This window comes from Cryptomeria japonica, chromosome 3, assembly GCF_030272615.1.
Source record: "Cryptomeria japonica chromosome 3, Sugi_1.0, whole genome shotgun sequence".
NCBI classification, from domain to species: Eukaryota; Viridiplantae; Streptophyta; class Pinopsida; order Cupressales; family Cupressaceae; genus Cryptomeria; species Cryptomeria japonica.
In genome coordinates, this window is record NC_081407.1 from 516079949 (window position 1) to 516093654 (window position 13706).

Below are 13706 nucleotides of genomic sequence, written 5' to 3' on the forward strand. Positions count from 1 at the left end.
CCTCCCATTGGATAAGTGGTTGAGTGATTGTTGTTATTCTCAATTCCTTGAAATCTTGTAAATTGGCTGGTTGTACCGCCAAACTGCTGTAGAAGTTCTTTCACTCACTAGATAAGCAGAAGGGGCTGGTAGCCGCCCAGTATTGTATTTGCATTGTAATTTCCAGTAGATTATTGAGCTAACGATCCCCTTATCACCGTATGCTCTCACCTTCCCACATTAGGCTCTTGGTGATCAGAAAGTGGAAGGGTTACTTTCAGTAGTGTTTGATTATCATTGTCTAACCCTAACGGGTGTTTATGTTGATTGTAATTGTGAAAAAATACAAAAAGAAAATAAGGGGTATTGTTCATATTTCACTTATTCATCTTGGACGCCCCATTCTATTTTATTCACATTTTTTATAAAGTATATTTGCTACCTTATGAAGGTCGACTTGGGAAGAAAGGGGAAATGAAATGCAAATTTCAAATTAATGCAAAATGATCCTGCATTTGGGTTTGAAGTTCATTTGGGGGGAATGTGAATTTGAGTTTGGAGGCACCAAGGTTATAAATAAGAGTGCTAGGCTCTTGTTTTGGTATCCATGAATATTTTGTAATGAAGTGCTGTCGAATTTGTGCCAGACTTGTGCTTTGAAGTTGAGAGCTTCCTAGCCTTGTGACAGTTTCATGCTTGAGAGATAGCACCTAGTTAATTGGAGAGACTATTTCTCATTCAGAGGGATAGATTGAGCTGATTGAGCTGATTGAAGTTGATCGTTTGATTGTTCTGGGTAATGGCTCGTTGGATTTCCCTTTGCTAGGCACCCCTCCTTGCTGAGTTTTGTATTTTACAGCAAAGGACCTGATTTTAAATGCTGATTGCCCCTCTCCAGGCAGGTCGTACCATGCTCCAGTGACATTGGGAAGGGTGCATAAAAGTTTAAGTGCTGATTGGCTTAAGTTCGTTAATTGGTACTTGTGCGTCCTTATTTTAGCTCTCCCTCGCCACTAATTTGGAGCCATTCAGAGGTGTTTTGATGGAGATATAGACTTCACAGTGCTGCTGGTCTGATTTTTGGTGATGTTGATATGCTATATTAGATTTGGTAAATTGCTCACTTTGGCTTGTGATTTTCAGGTTCCTGTTTGTAGCTTCTTGGAGTACCTTCTTATATCTATTGGAGATTCGAGCTTTATTGTATTGACAGTATCTTGTAGAGTTGCTCATTGTAAGGTTGTGTTCAGTAGTACTGGAATAGTCCATTTCATTTTGAATTTTACTTTCTTGAATTGCCCACTGCATAAGTGTAAGAGGCTAGCTTCGTCGTCTATCTCTATTTCATATTGTACTCCTGTCCTCCCTCTGAATAAGTGGTTGAGTGATAGTCTTGTCATAGAGGCTGGCTTCGTCGCCTATTTCTATTTTATATTGTACTCCTGTCCTCCTGTTGAATAAGTGGTTGAGTGATTGTCATTTGCTTAATCTCAGTCTTCTTGGCTTTGTTATTGGCTGGTTATACCGCCAAGTAGTTGCTTAATCTTCAGTATTTCATTATCCCGCTGAAAAGTGGAAGTGGCTTGTCTAACTGCCAACATGTATTGCTCTCAGTATTTCATCTTGCTTACGTTAATGGGTGAAATTATTTTGTTTGAAAATTGAAAAAAAATATAGGATATTACAATGAGACATTGATGGGGAAAGCAGGTACAAGCTGCCAAGCAAACAAGAGGGTTGTGGTAGACATCCACTCTTGGGCTTGGTGTAGAAGTGGTTTCGGATGGACCCATTGTGTCTCTTCTCCCAACCCTAATATGCTTGCAATTTTAATAATCTATGAATATGATGTAATTGCCTAACCGAATTAATTAAACATATATATGTGTATATTTGCATATGTTGTTAATGTTGTGATTGCAAGATTCAAATCCAGGATTGCATCGTTAAAGAGATATTTGGTAAGATGTAACCCTAACCCTAATTTGTTGCATTTGTGATTCTAGGGCAAATTAGGAAGGGGGCATTACAATGAAGAGCAATGCGAAGATAATTGAATATTGATCGTAATTTTAATTTTGCATCGACATTTGACAAATCACCGAATTATGAATTTGAATTTTTTTCTTGTTTTGCAAATTATGAGGTATATAAATATTTTGTCTATTACCAATTTTTTATTTTTTAAAGAGGGGTAAATGCTTTTGACCTAGAGCTATGAACCAATAAGGTCACAAATGGGGGACCTCATCCCCAACACAAACACTCAACAATAACACGACTTCACCCTTGGCAGGTTCGTAATTTTTTCTTTTTTCATTTGTGCAGAATCACGACTTTAGCATTCAAAACCAAAACACATGGCAAGGAGAATGATAAAAAAAAAATCAAGCTGCCACACCATAGACCCCATGTTAAACAAATCAATCCATCTCCAAAGAAAAATGACAACTCCTTTTTAGAAAAAAAACCACAAAAAAAACTTTCATCGAATAATTTCAATCTTTTGAGTCACACGACCTTGCATGAAGCATTTCAATGAATGATTTTTAAGACAAAAAGCAAAGTGAAAGAATCTGCCAGCACAAAGAACTCCACAAGTTTAAAATAGCCGCCATCCACAAAATATTATTTAATATAATTGAGATCTCTAGAACAAAATATCGACTCAAGGAAGAATTCGGGTCCCACACAAATGATGTGGCATAAGAAGGTGGTATGGCAGTTGACAAGGACCAAACAGGCACAAAGCTAGCTCGTAAGCAACTCAAGTTGCTTAACCATATACACAGGTTGGCAGCTCAATTGAAGTTTATGACCAAAGTCTTAACCAAACCAACAAGCCTTTGACATCAATGACAAATAATCCAATAGAGGTGCTATTGGGTTTAAGGGGTAGAAATGATAAGCTGCACAAGGTGTTAGATGTTAGGTGTTAGAAAAACAAAATTTAGAGTTTGGCCGAGTCCGCAAGTCCCGGGACTCACCTAGGATTCAGACGAGGTTGAGTCTGGGCCCTTGGGACTCGCCCAGGGTCGCCTGGCTTGGGACTCAACGAGTCCCGTCAAGTTTTGGCAAGTCTCAAAACTTTGCTCTTTAGTGATTTTTATGCTTCACTCTTGGTTCTCCAAAGGTTATCTTTGTCAACACTCATACAGTAGTAGACTACTTTTGACTGTGTTCAACACCAATATCACAACTAATGGCCTTCATTTTGTTGTAGATTTGTTAGGCTCCCAAACAAACAAAAATTCACAATCCACACTTCAAACCAAAATACAGCAGTTAGTCCATCGTGTAGACTAACCAAAATATAGCAAAATGAAAGGAAATTCATTTTGGATGATGAAAGCTTGCTCAACCTCTAGGATGCTCCTGCATCAACCAGGGAGTGTGAATCTCACTGTAGTTCTAAAAGGCTATCATGTCAAGGTCAAGGATCAAGTTTCCTATTGTGTACACCATCCTTATTTGTGGACTTCACCTTAGTACTTTCAAATTAGGTTCTTATTTTATTCTTTGTTAAAGTTTATAATGGTTATGCCCACATATTTGACGAGGATAATGACATGCAGATAGGAAAATATTCTCATTCTTTTGTCATTTGCAAATACAATAGTGGGACATTGTGCTTGGGTTTTACATGCTGTATTACTTATTTATAATACATTTTGATGTGGTATTTCAGACAGAAAGAAGCGTGGACATTTTACTTCATGGTGGGAAGCCCTTAGTTGAGGTGAGTTGATATAGTAAAACACCTCTATTTTATTTTTAGTTTGAAGAAATGCATATAATGTTACAACTTAGAACAAAAGGATTACATCAGCTCAATACACTGCTTATGAGAAAATTCTTTCTATAGAAGGCAAAGAAAGCTAACATGTCACTTGGGTTTGACCCAAGTGACAATGACTAACATCTTTATTAAAACCAACACACCTGACTTTCATAAACCCCTTTCCTTTTATTTTTATTTTGAAGAAGTGCATATAATATTACAGCTTAGAACAAAAGGATCGAATGAACTCAACACAATGTTTATAAGGAAATTTCTTCCCTAGAAAGTGAAGAAGGATAAAACATGTCATCCTATACTCCAAGTGATGATGATTCAACATTCTTATGAAAAATTGCAGATCTGATGTTGACTAGGAGAGCTACTTCCTACTTGAACCATCCAACTTCCCTAAAGTAATTGGGTGATTGTCCAACTGAATAGTTGCATTTCATCTTTTCCTCTACAGAAAACAAATTGAAGTCAACTTAATTGTATGTTGAGCACTTCAAATCCGTCTCTTATCTTCCAATTGTCCTGCAGTGGCACACCTTGCCAAGAAAGAGAGGTAATCAATATAATATCAAATTCAGGATCAAACTGCTCCTAAAAGGACTTGGCAGCAGTACATCTCTCAAAGAAGTGGCTTTTATTTTTCTTGGAATTATTTATTATTGCTCTGAAATGCATCTCTTATGATTGTTGGCACTTCACTCTTTTCCTTACCGGTATTTGTGAAAAAAAGAAACCATCATCCACTGAACAACATGAAAAAACCTACCAAATTTGTAGCTTGCCTCTGGCTATTATCAGAAGATTTCAGGCTTAATACAGTTTTCAAGTTTCACATGGCATTACTGAAGAAGTATAATAAAGAAATCAAGTGGAATTAAAAGTCCCTTTAGCATGGGACATTCTCTGCAGTTTGCTTTTCATACCATTGCTTGTATTTTCATCTGAATTTTTGCTGCCTTCTTCAACAAGATCTTGTGCTTTCAGTTTCTATGCTGTCTGACCTTGCTGCTCTCAATCATAAATGATGTTCATCATCCCTTACAGAGAATTTTTCTAATATTCCCACTTATTTTTTCGGTTTTCAAGCACAACATTATTACAATGCACCCGTTAAAGTTAGGAAATATAATTCCAATGCTACTGAAAAATAACCCTTCCACTTTCTGATCACCAAGAGCCCAATGTGGGAAGGTGAAAGCATACGGTGACAAGGGGTTCGTTAGCTCACTAATCTGTTGGAAATTACAATGCAAATACAAAACTGGGTGGCAAGCTAGCCCCTTCCACTTTTCAGGGGGATGAAGAACACGAACTTGGTGGTAAACCAGCCAAGGCAACAAAAGCATAACAGAACCAAATCACTCTACCGCTTATGCAGTGGGAGGACTTTTAAATAAAACTATCACTCAACCGCATATCTCAGCGGGAGGACAATATCACTCAACCACTTGCTCAGTGGGAGGACAAACTGAATTACAAAACATACAGGCGGCTAAGCCATCCTCTTCCACTTGTTCAGCGGGAAATGCAACATAGAATGAATTGGTCAGTACTACTGAGGCAATTTTTACAACGATATAAATGTGAAAGAAGATAGAGTGAAGTACATATCTTAAGAATTCACTAACACATTCTAACCAAGAATACTACTTGCTGTTTTGAAATCAGATACAAGGAAAACGTAGAACCAACCATCCCGAAACCCACTAAATTGCTTGTAACTCTCTCAAAACCCAATAGAATCATGCCAAACCAGAAGCTAATGAAGCGTATGACATAAGCAAACAAACAATACCTTGAAACTGCAATTGGGGAGCATCAACAACAATGCACGCAACCCAAGGTAATTCTGAAAATGGCATTTTTGCTGAATAGTTCGATTTGCAATTAAAAACTGGAGAGTTCTCCAAGTGCCACGCCACTAGAGGAGAATTGTCGTCTCTTTGGTACGCTTCCAACAAGCCCTCACCTAGAACGATGCACTCAACACACCGGCAGCTACGAGCAAAATGCACTTCCAGCCAACACACCAGCAACACCCAAAAAACCAGCAACACACAACTTCTTCATTAACACACCCGAAAATCACCAAAAAGCTGACAACTACGGACCACAGCTAGGAGTGATGTCTCACACTCGAAACTGGAAGGAAGAATCTAGGAGGTATTCACCCTCGAAGAATGTCTAGAGTCATTCCGACAACATAACGATATATTTTCTCTGGATGATCAAACGAGGAGCCCAACACCTGTTTATATAGATTTTCCATTCTGAAGTTCAAATGAAACTGCCTTCCAAATTCGCCTCGTTCAAATTGCGTTTCATTTCAAGTGGTGGACCCAAAGTGGCGCCCACTTTCCTAAGTCCCAAAAATCATGCATAGGAAGAAGACCACGATTTTGGTATGATATAACTTTGGAGTATATCGAAAATAAAGTCTCATATATTCATTAAATAATTCGCCTAGGCAAGACTTAGGAAAAATATCAATTTCTGCACAATTCCTCATAACATCAATCAGTAATAAAATAATTAAGTAAGAACCTTAGGATAAGGAATAATATTTAATTAAATTGTCTATAACTCCAGTACTGATTATCAACAGAATCCGGATGAACTTGAGCAATGAGGATCACTGAATTGTGCCGGAACAGGACCAAATCCAGGACTGTCAAAAATAGAATGCCCCAAACCGCTACTTACTAAAAATAGTAAGTCATGAAATAATGCTCCAAAAATCGTTATCCTCTCAACCAGTGAAAGAGCTTGGCGAGCTTAGCAACTCTGTACCATCCTGACAGCCAAACCCTAACTTACTAAAAATAGTAAGTTCACATTCCACCCCTGACAAGTCGGGTCAGAACTCTAAGGAACATGGGAACACTTAATTCACCTTTCCACATAGCCTACGGGTCTCCGGAATAGGCCAATGGACCACTGAATGCAACATCACAAGGAAAGGGATATTACAATCCGCCCTTCCCAAAATTGCTTGTCCTCAAGAAATCGCAAGCCAGGATGCTGTAAAACCTCCTCATTCTCCCATGTAGCATCCTTCACTGGTAAGTTCTTCCACTTAACCAAATACTCTCGGATGGTCCTCCTCCTCAACAATTGTTCCGTGACATCAAGGATGGCCTCAGGAACTAGCACCAATTCTCCCTCTTCATCCAAAGGAGGCAAATCAGAAGAGACTATCACATTGTGCCCAAGCACCTTTTTGAGGCGTGACATGTGGAAGACATTATGTACTTGGCCACTTGCTGGTAGCTCCAACTCGTAAACCTCAACTCCCACTCTCCTGATGACCCTGAATGGTCCATAAAAACGTGGCTTGAGTTTTTCTGCTCCACTCTTCTTGAGAGTAGACTGTCTGAAGGGCTGAAGTCTTAGGTAGACCATATCATCAACCTCAAATGAGCTCTCAATACGCTGCTGATCAGCCTACAACTTCTGCCGATTTTGTGCAATCTAGAGGTTGTCCTTCAATGCCTTCAGGATATCCTGACATTGCTGAACCATATCCCTAGCCTGAGGTGCTCTACTATCTCCAAACACCAAATCAACAAAGCTAGGGGCCTCATAACCGTAAAGTGTCATGAAAGGAGACATCCTAATGGACATGTGATGAGTGGAATTGTAGCAGTATTCACCAAGATGTAGCCATCTTACCCAGGCCTTCTGTTGTTCTGAAACGTAGTTCCTCAAGTGACCCTCCAACCACTTATTTACTATCTTTGTTTGTCCATCTGTCTGGGGATGGTAACTCGTGCTTGGGGTTAGCACAGTACCACATAATCTGAAAATCTCTTGCCAGAAGGAGCTTAGGAACTTGCTGTCCCTATCACTCACAATATTTTTAGGCAGCCCATGTAGCCTAAACACCTCACGGAAGAACAAATAAGCAACCTGAGCTGCTGTAAATGAGCTAGTGATGGCAAAAAAATGAGCAAATTTTGTCAATCTATCCACTACCACATAGATACAATCCTTCCCACTAGCCTTTGGCAACCCAGTGATGAAATCCATAGAGACACTTTCCCACTTTTGATTGGGAATTGGCAATGGTTGCAATAAACCAGCGGGTGCTGTGTGTTCATCCTTGTTCTTCTGACAAGTATGGCATTCCCTAACGTAGTTCAAGACATCTCTCTTCAACCCTTTTCAAGAGAATCTCTCTTGGATCTGCTTGTAAGTCTTGAAAAAACCTTGGTGGCTAGCAAGGGGAATGTCGTGAAAAGTCTGCAATACCTTCTCCTTCAACTTCAATTCAGGTAGAAGAAGGATTCTTCCCTTATACAAAATCAATCCATCAATCAAACTGTAATTTTCATCATGAAAAGTGCCTTCAACAATGCTGGTTGCAAACTGATTTTTGGCATAATCAGCAAACAATAGGTCCCTCCAATCAGCAGTAAGCTCACATATAGAGATTAGATGGGGTCTCCGTGAAAGGGCATCTGCCACTATGTTGTTCTTCCCTTTCGCATACTTGATGTCGAAGTCATAAGCCTGAAGCTTACTAACCCACTTCTGCTGCCTTTCATTCAAATCTTTCTGGTTCATGAAATGCTTAAGACTGTTATGATCAGTCTTAACAAGGAACCCACTTCCCACCAGGTACTACCTGAATTTCGCAAGGGCATACATTATGGCAAGCATCTCCTTGTCATAGATTGAATATAGCCTTTCAGGCCCTCTCAGCTTTCTACTTTCAAAGACAATAGGGTGCTTGTCTTGCATAAGAATTGCACCAACACCTTCCCCTGACGCATCACATTGCAGTTCAAAAGGCTTGGTGAAATCTGGTAAGGCCAAAACCGGGCACGAGCTCATGATTTCCTTAAACTGATCAAACATTGTTTGTGCCTTTGTAGACCATTCAAAGGCTCCTTTCTTAGTGAGATCTGTGAGGGGGGCAGCCAACTGAGAATAACCCTACACAAACCTTCTGTAAAAACCGCATAGACCCAAGAATCCTTTCAAATGAGTTATGTTCTCAGGTGGTGGCCAATCAAGGATAGCTCTAATCTTTTCAGGATCCACCTTCACACCCTTTGCACTGATGATGTGCCCCAAGTAGAGCAACTCCCTCATTCCAAACTCACACTTGGATTCTTTGGCAAACAATGATTCAGACTCCAGAATGCTAAGAATTTCATCTAAGTGTTGTAAGTGCTCCTTCCAAGACTTGCTGAAGATGAGAATGTCATCGAAAAATATGAGCACAAACTTCCTCAACTGCTTCTGAAAGATTCTGTTCATGCAGGACTGAAATGTGGCTGGAGCATTAGTCAAACCAAAAGGCATGACTAGAAATTCGAAATGCCCAAAGTGGCATCTAAAAGAAGTCTTCTCCACATCAAAAGCCTTCATTCTGATTTGATGGTAGCCCGATCTGAGATCTATCTTGGAGAAGTACACGACACCATGTAGCTCATCAATGAGCTCATTAATCCTCGGAATGGGGTACGGATTCTTGATGGTTTTTTTATTTAAGGCTCGGTAATCCACGCACATACGCATTGTCCCATCCTTCATCTTCACCAATACAACAACTGAAGCAAAGGGGCTCTTGCTTGGCCTAATGTAACCCATGTCTGGAAGCTCCTTAATGGCTTTCTCAATCTCGTCCTTCTGCTTCTTTGGGTAACGGTAAGGAGTAATCATGATAGGCTTAGTACCCTCTTCCAACTCAATGATGTGTTCAGTACCACGCTCAAGCGGCCTACTTGGGGGTGGAGTCTCAAACACCTTGCTCCTTTTTGAAATCAAAGCCTAAATGTCTTCAGGATAGCTTCTCCTTTCTTCAGATGAGTGGGATGGCATGACCATATACTCAGGAGATCTTCTAAGTGGCGGATTTCCAAAGACCTTGCTCTTGTCTGTGATTAGAGCTTGAATATCAATAGTGTAGCTGCCCTTGTCTTCTAATGGGTTTGATGGAAGTAACACACATTCTGCTGCCCACTCTACTTGGTTATGATGAATCAGCCTCTCCATCCTCTTCAAGGATACAATCCGAGGACCTCCATTAGGCATTCCTCGCAAAACCACCTTCTTCCCTTCAGTCATGAACTTTAACTCCATGGTTTGCAAGTTAAGAGTGATCTCACCAAGAGATCGCAGCCACTGAATGCCTAGGACCACATCATCGGTCCCTCCAATATTGACAACATAGAAGTCATCCTTGACTTCATAATTACCAAGTTTCATTGACATGTTCGACACCATCCGTTTACAACAAATTGTTGATCCATCAACCATCACGACCTTGAAGTCTTCAACATCATTAGTGATAAGACCTCTCTTGGCAACAATCCTAGCATCAATGAAGTTGTGAGTTGCTCCTGTATCAATTAGAGCAACAAGTCGGTGCTCTCCCAATGCTCCTCGAACTCTGAATGACTCATTCTTGTGGAAGCTAGAGAGTTGGGTAACTATACCCTTATCATCTTGATCACTTTCAAGCCCTTCTGGAGCTTCTTCATACTCACTTTCCTCCAAATCAAGTTGCTGTTCTGAATTTTCAGAATCTGATCCATCAGCTGAATATGCTTCCATTTGCCGAGCATTACCCTTTCCATGGCATCTATGACCCGGAACCCAAGGTTCCTTGCATGAGTAACACAAATTCTTCCTCCGAAGTTCTTGACGGAGCTCATCATCCATCTGGGGAGGGAACTTCTTAGGTTGATTAGAAAATTTCTTCTTGTGTTTACGAAATGGGAAAGGCTTTGACTGAAATTTGGGCTTAGGGGCAGCCAACTCCATGCTTCTAGCCTTCTTGATTGCATCAGCCAAGGTGGGCGGGTCAAGGGCTTTTACCCAACCTCTCAATGGTTCTTCAAGTCCTTCAGTGAACAGGACCACCAGTCTTTTCTCCGAGATACTACTAACCATAACTGAAAGACTCTGAAATTCAGTTATGAAGGTGTCCACAGAACCCTGTTGTTTGAGTTGTGCTAGCTCTCTAAACTTCACCTCCAGATCCTTGGTATCAAATCTTTCTATCAACTTGTTGGTGAATTCAGCATAGGTATGGATCAAGTTGTGACCAAGGGTGATCAACCCATGGTACCACCATTCATGAGCAGCTCCATCTAGGTGCAAGGTGGCGAACTTGATGGCCTCTTCTTCGGGCATGGGTCTCAAGGACAAGTAGTTGTCCAACTTCTGCACCCAAGCTCTAGCCGTGCTCACACTGCTTCCATCGAAGTGTGCTAGAGTGACCTTTCCAAGGGCCTGTTGAAAATCTTTGGGAGTGGAGTAACGATTATCATATCTCCCTTCCCTTCTCTTCTTTTGATTCATGTATTGGTCAAGAGACATAGCATTCCGAATCTCTTGGGGAAATGCTGCATACTCCACAAAGCTGGTCCTCATCTCCTCAGCTACAGGAACTTCTACTTCAGGAGGTGGTGTTTCCCTTGGAAGGAAAACATGTTGCAATGGCCTAGTCACCGATCCAACAGGCATTCCATTACCATGGCTGCCATTGTTGCTGCCATTTCCATTACCACCGGAGTTGTTGGAAGTACTGCCATTATTACCACTCATATTCTGATTTGGATCTTGATTATGCCCTCCTCCAGCACTCTGCCTAAAGGTGGCTATCATCTGGGACATCATGTCCATCATAGTGTCAAATTTCCTCTCAATTTTCTCTACAGCCATAGCTGTTTCATTCTGTCCAAAAAGTCTTTCCCCCATTGAATCTGCTGAGTCCACTGAATCAACTTCCTTATCTCTGTTTCTCAAGACTTCTGAAAAAGTCTCTTCAAGAGGCACTGCAAGAATCTAATACTGCTGGCGTCTTTGTTCTCTGTTGTAGTAGCAGACGTCTCTGTCACTCATGGAGAACTCTGTTTACCCTGATTTCACAGGCTGGCAGGAAAAACCAGCTCTGATACCACTGTAATATTCCCACTTATTTTTTCGGTTTTCAAGCACAACAATATTACAATGCACCCGTTAAAGTTAGGAAATATAATTCATGCTACTGAAAAGTAACCCTTCCACTTTTTGATCACCAAGAGCTCAATGTGGGAAGGTGAGAGCATACGGTGACAAGGGGTTCGTTAGCTCACTAATCCGCTGGAAATTACAATGCAAATACAAAACTGGGCGGCAAGCCAGCCCCTTCCACTTTTCAGCGGGATGAAGAACACGAACTTGGCGGTAAACCAGCCAAGGCAACAAAAGCATAACAAAATCAAATCACTCTACCGCTTATGCAGCAGGAGGACTTTTAAATAAAGCTATCACTGAATTGCATATCTCAGCGGGAGGACAATATCACTCAACCACTTGCTCAGTGGGAGGACAAACTGAATTACAAAACATACAGGCGGCTAAGCCATCCTCTTCCACTTGTTCAGCGGGAAATGCAGCATACAATGAATTGGTTAGTACTACTGAGGCAATTCTTACAATGATAAAAATGTGAAAGAAGATAGAGTGAAGTACATATCTTAAGAATTCACTAACACATTCTAACCAAGAATACTACTTGCTGTTCTGAAATTAGATACAAGGAAAATGCAGAACCAGCCATCCCGAAACCCACTAAATTGCTTGTAACTCTCTCAAAACCCAATAGAATCATGCGAAACCAGAAGCTAATGAAGCGTATGACATAAGAAAACAAAACAATACCTTGAAACTGCAACTGGAGAGCATCAACAGCAATGCACGCAACCTAAGGCAATTCTGGAAATGGCGGTTTTGCTGAATAGTTCGATTCGCAACTAAAAAATGGACAGTTCTCCAAATGCCACACCACTATAGCAGAACTATCGTCTCTCCGGTACGCTTCCAACAAGCCCTCACCCAGAACGATGCACTCAACACATCGGCAGCTACGAGCAAAATGCACTTCCAGCCAACACACGAACAACACCCAAAAAACCAGCAACACAACTTCTTCACCAACACACCCGAAAATCACCAAAAAGCTCACAACTACGCACCACAGCTAGGAGTGATGTCTCACACTCGAAATCGGAAGGAAGGATCTAGGAGGTATTCACCCTCGAAGAATGTCTGGAGTCATTCCGACAGCATAACGATATGTTTTCTCTGGATGATCAAATGAGGAGCCCAACACCTGTTTATATAACTTTTCCATTCTGAAATTCAAATGAAACTGCCTCCCAAATTCGCCTCATTCAAATTGCGTTTCATTTCAAGTGGTGGACCCAAAGTGGCGCCCACTTTCCTAAGTCCCAAAAATCGCGCCTAGGAAGAAGACCACGATTTTGGCATGATATAATTTTGGAGTATATAAAAAATAAAGTCTCATATATTCATTAAATAATTCACCTAGGCAAGACTTAGGAAAAATATCAATTTCTGCACAATTCCTCATAACATCAATTAGTAATAAAATAATTAAATAAGAACCTTAGGATAAGGAATAATATTTAATTAAATTGCCTATAACTCCAATACTAATTATCAACAAAATCCGGATGAAGTTGAGCAATGAGGATCACTGAATTGTGCCGGAACAGGACCAAATCCAGGACTGCCAAAAATAGAATGCCCCAAACTGCTACTTACTAAAAATAGTAAGTCATGAAATAATGCTCGAAAAATCGTTATCTTCTCAACCAGAGAAAGAGCTTGGTAATCTTAGCAACTTTGTACCATCCCGACGGCCAAACCCTAACTTACTAAAAATAGTAAGTTCACATTCCACCCTTGACAAGTCGGGTCGGAACTCCAAGGAACATGGGAACCCTTAATTCACCTTTCCACATAGCCTATGGGTCTCCGGAATAGGCCAATGGACCACTGAAAGCAACATCACAAGGAAGGGGATATTACAATTTTCCATTTAATGAATCTGATTCCCAGCTTATCTCTCAAGTATCAACAAATGCTTGGAAAGTCCCTCAATTTCTAGTGGGACTAAGTGTCAGAAGCAAGA

The 13706-nt window shown here is 40.6% G+C and overlaps 1 protein-coding gene across 5 annotated transcripts in view; it reads left to right on the forward strand.

Moving 5' to 3' along the window:
- Positions 1 to 13706, forward strand: part of LOC131060201 (uncharacterized protein ycf45) — a 288117-nt gene that overhangs the window by 191963 nt on the left and 82448 nt on the right. For 4 of the 5 annotated variants that reach the window (XM_057993353.2, XM_057993354.2, XM_057993356.2 and 1 more), the window contains one exon: positions 3668 to 3718. In XM_057993353.2, the coding sequence (XP_057849336.2) occupies positions 3668 to 3718 (51 nt within the window). Of the gene's footprint in view, positions 1 to 3667; positions 3719 to 4118; positions 4690 to 13706 lie in introns of those variants that run through there. The other variant, XM_057993355.2, reaches the window with a different exon arrangement.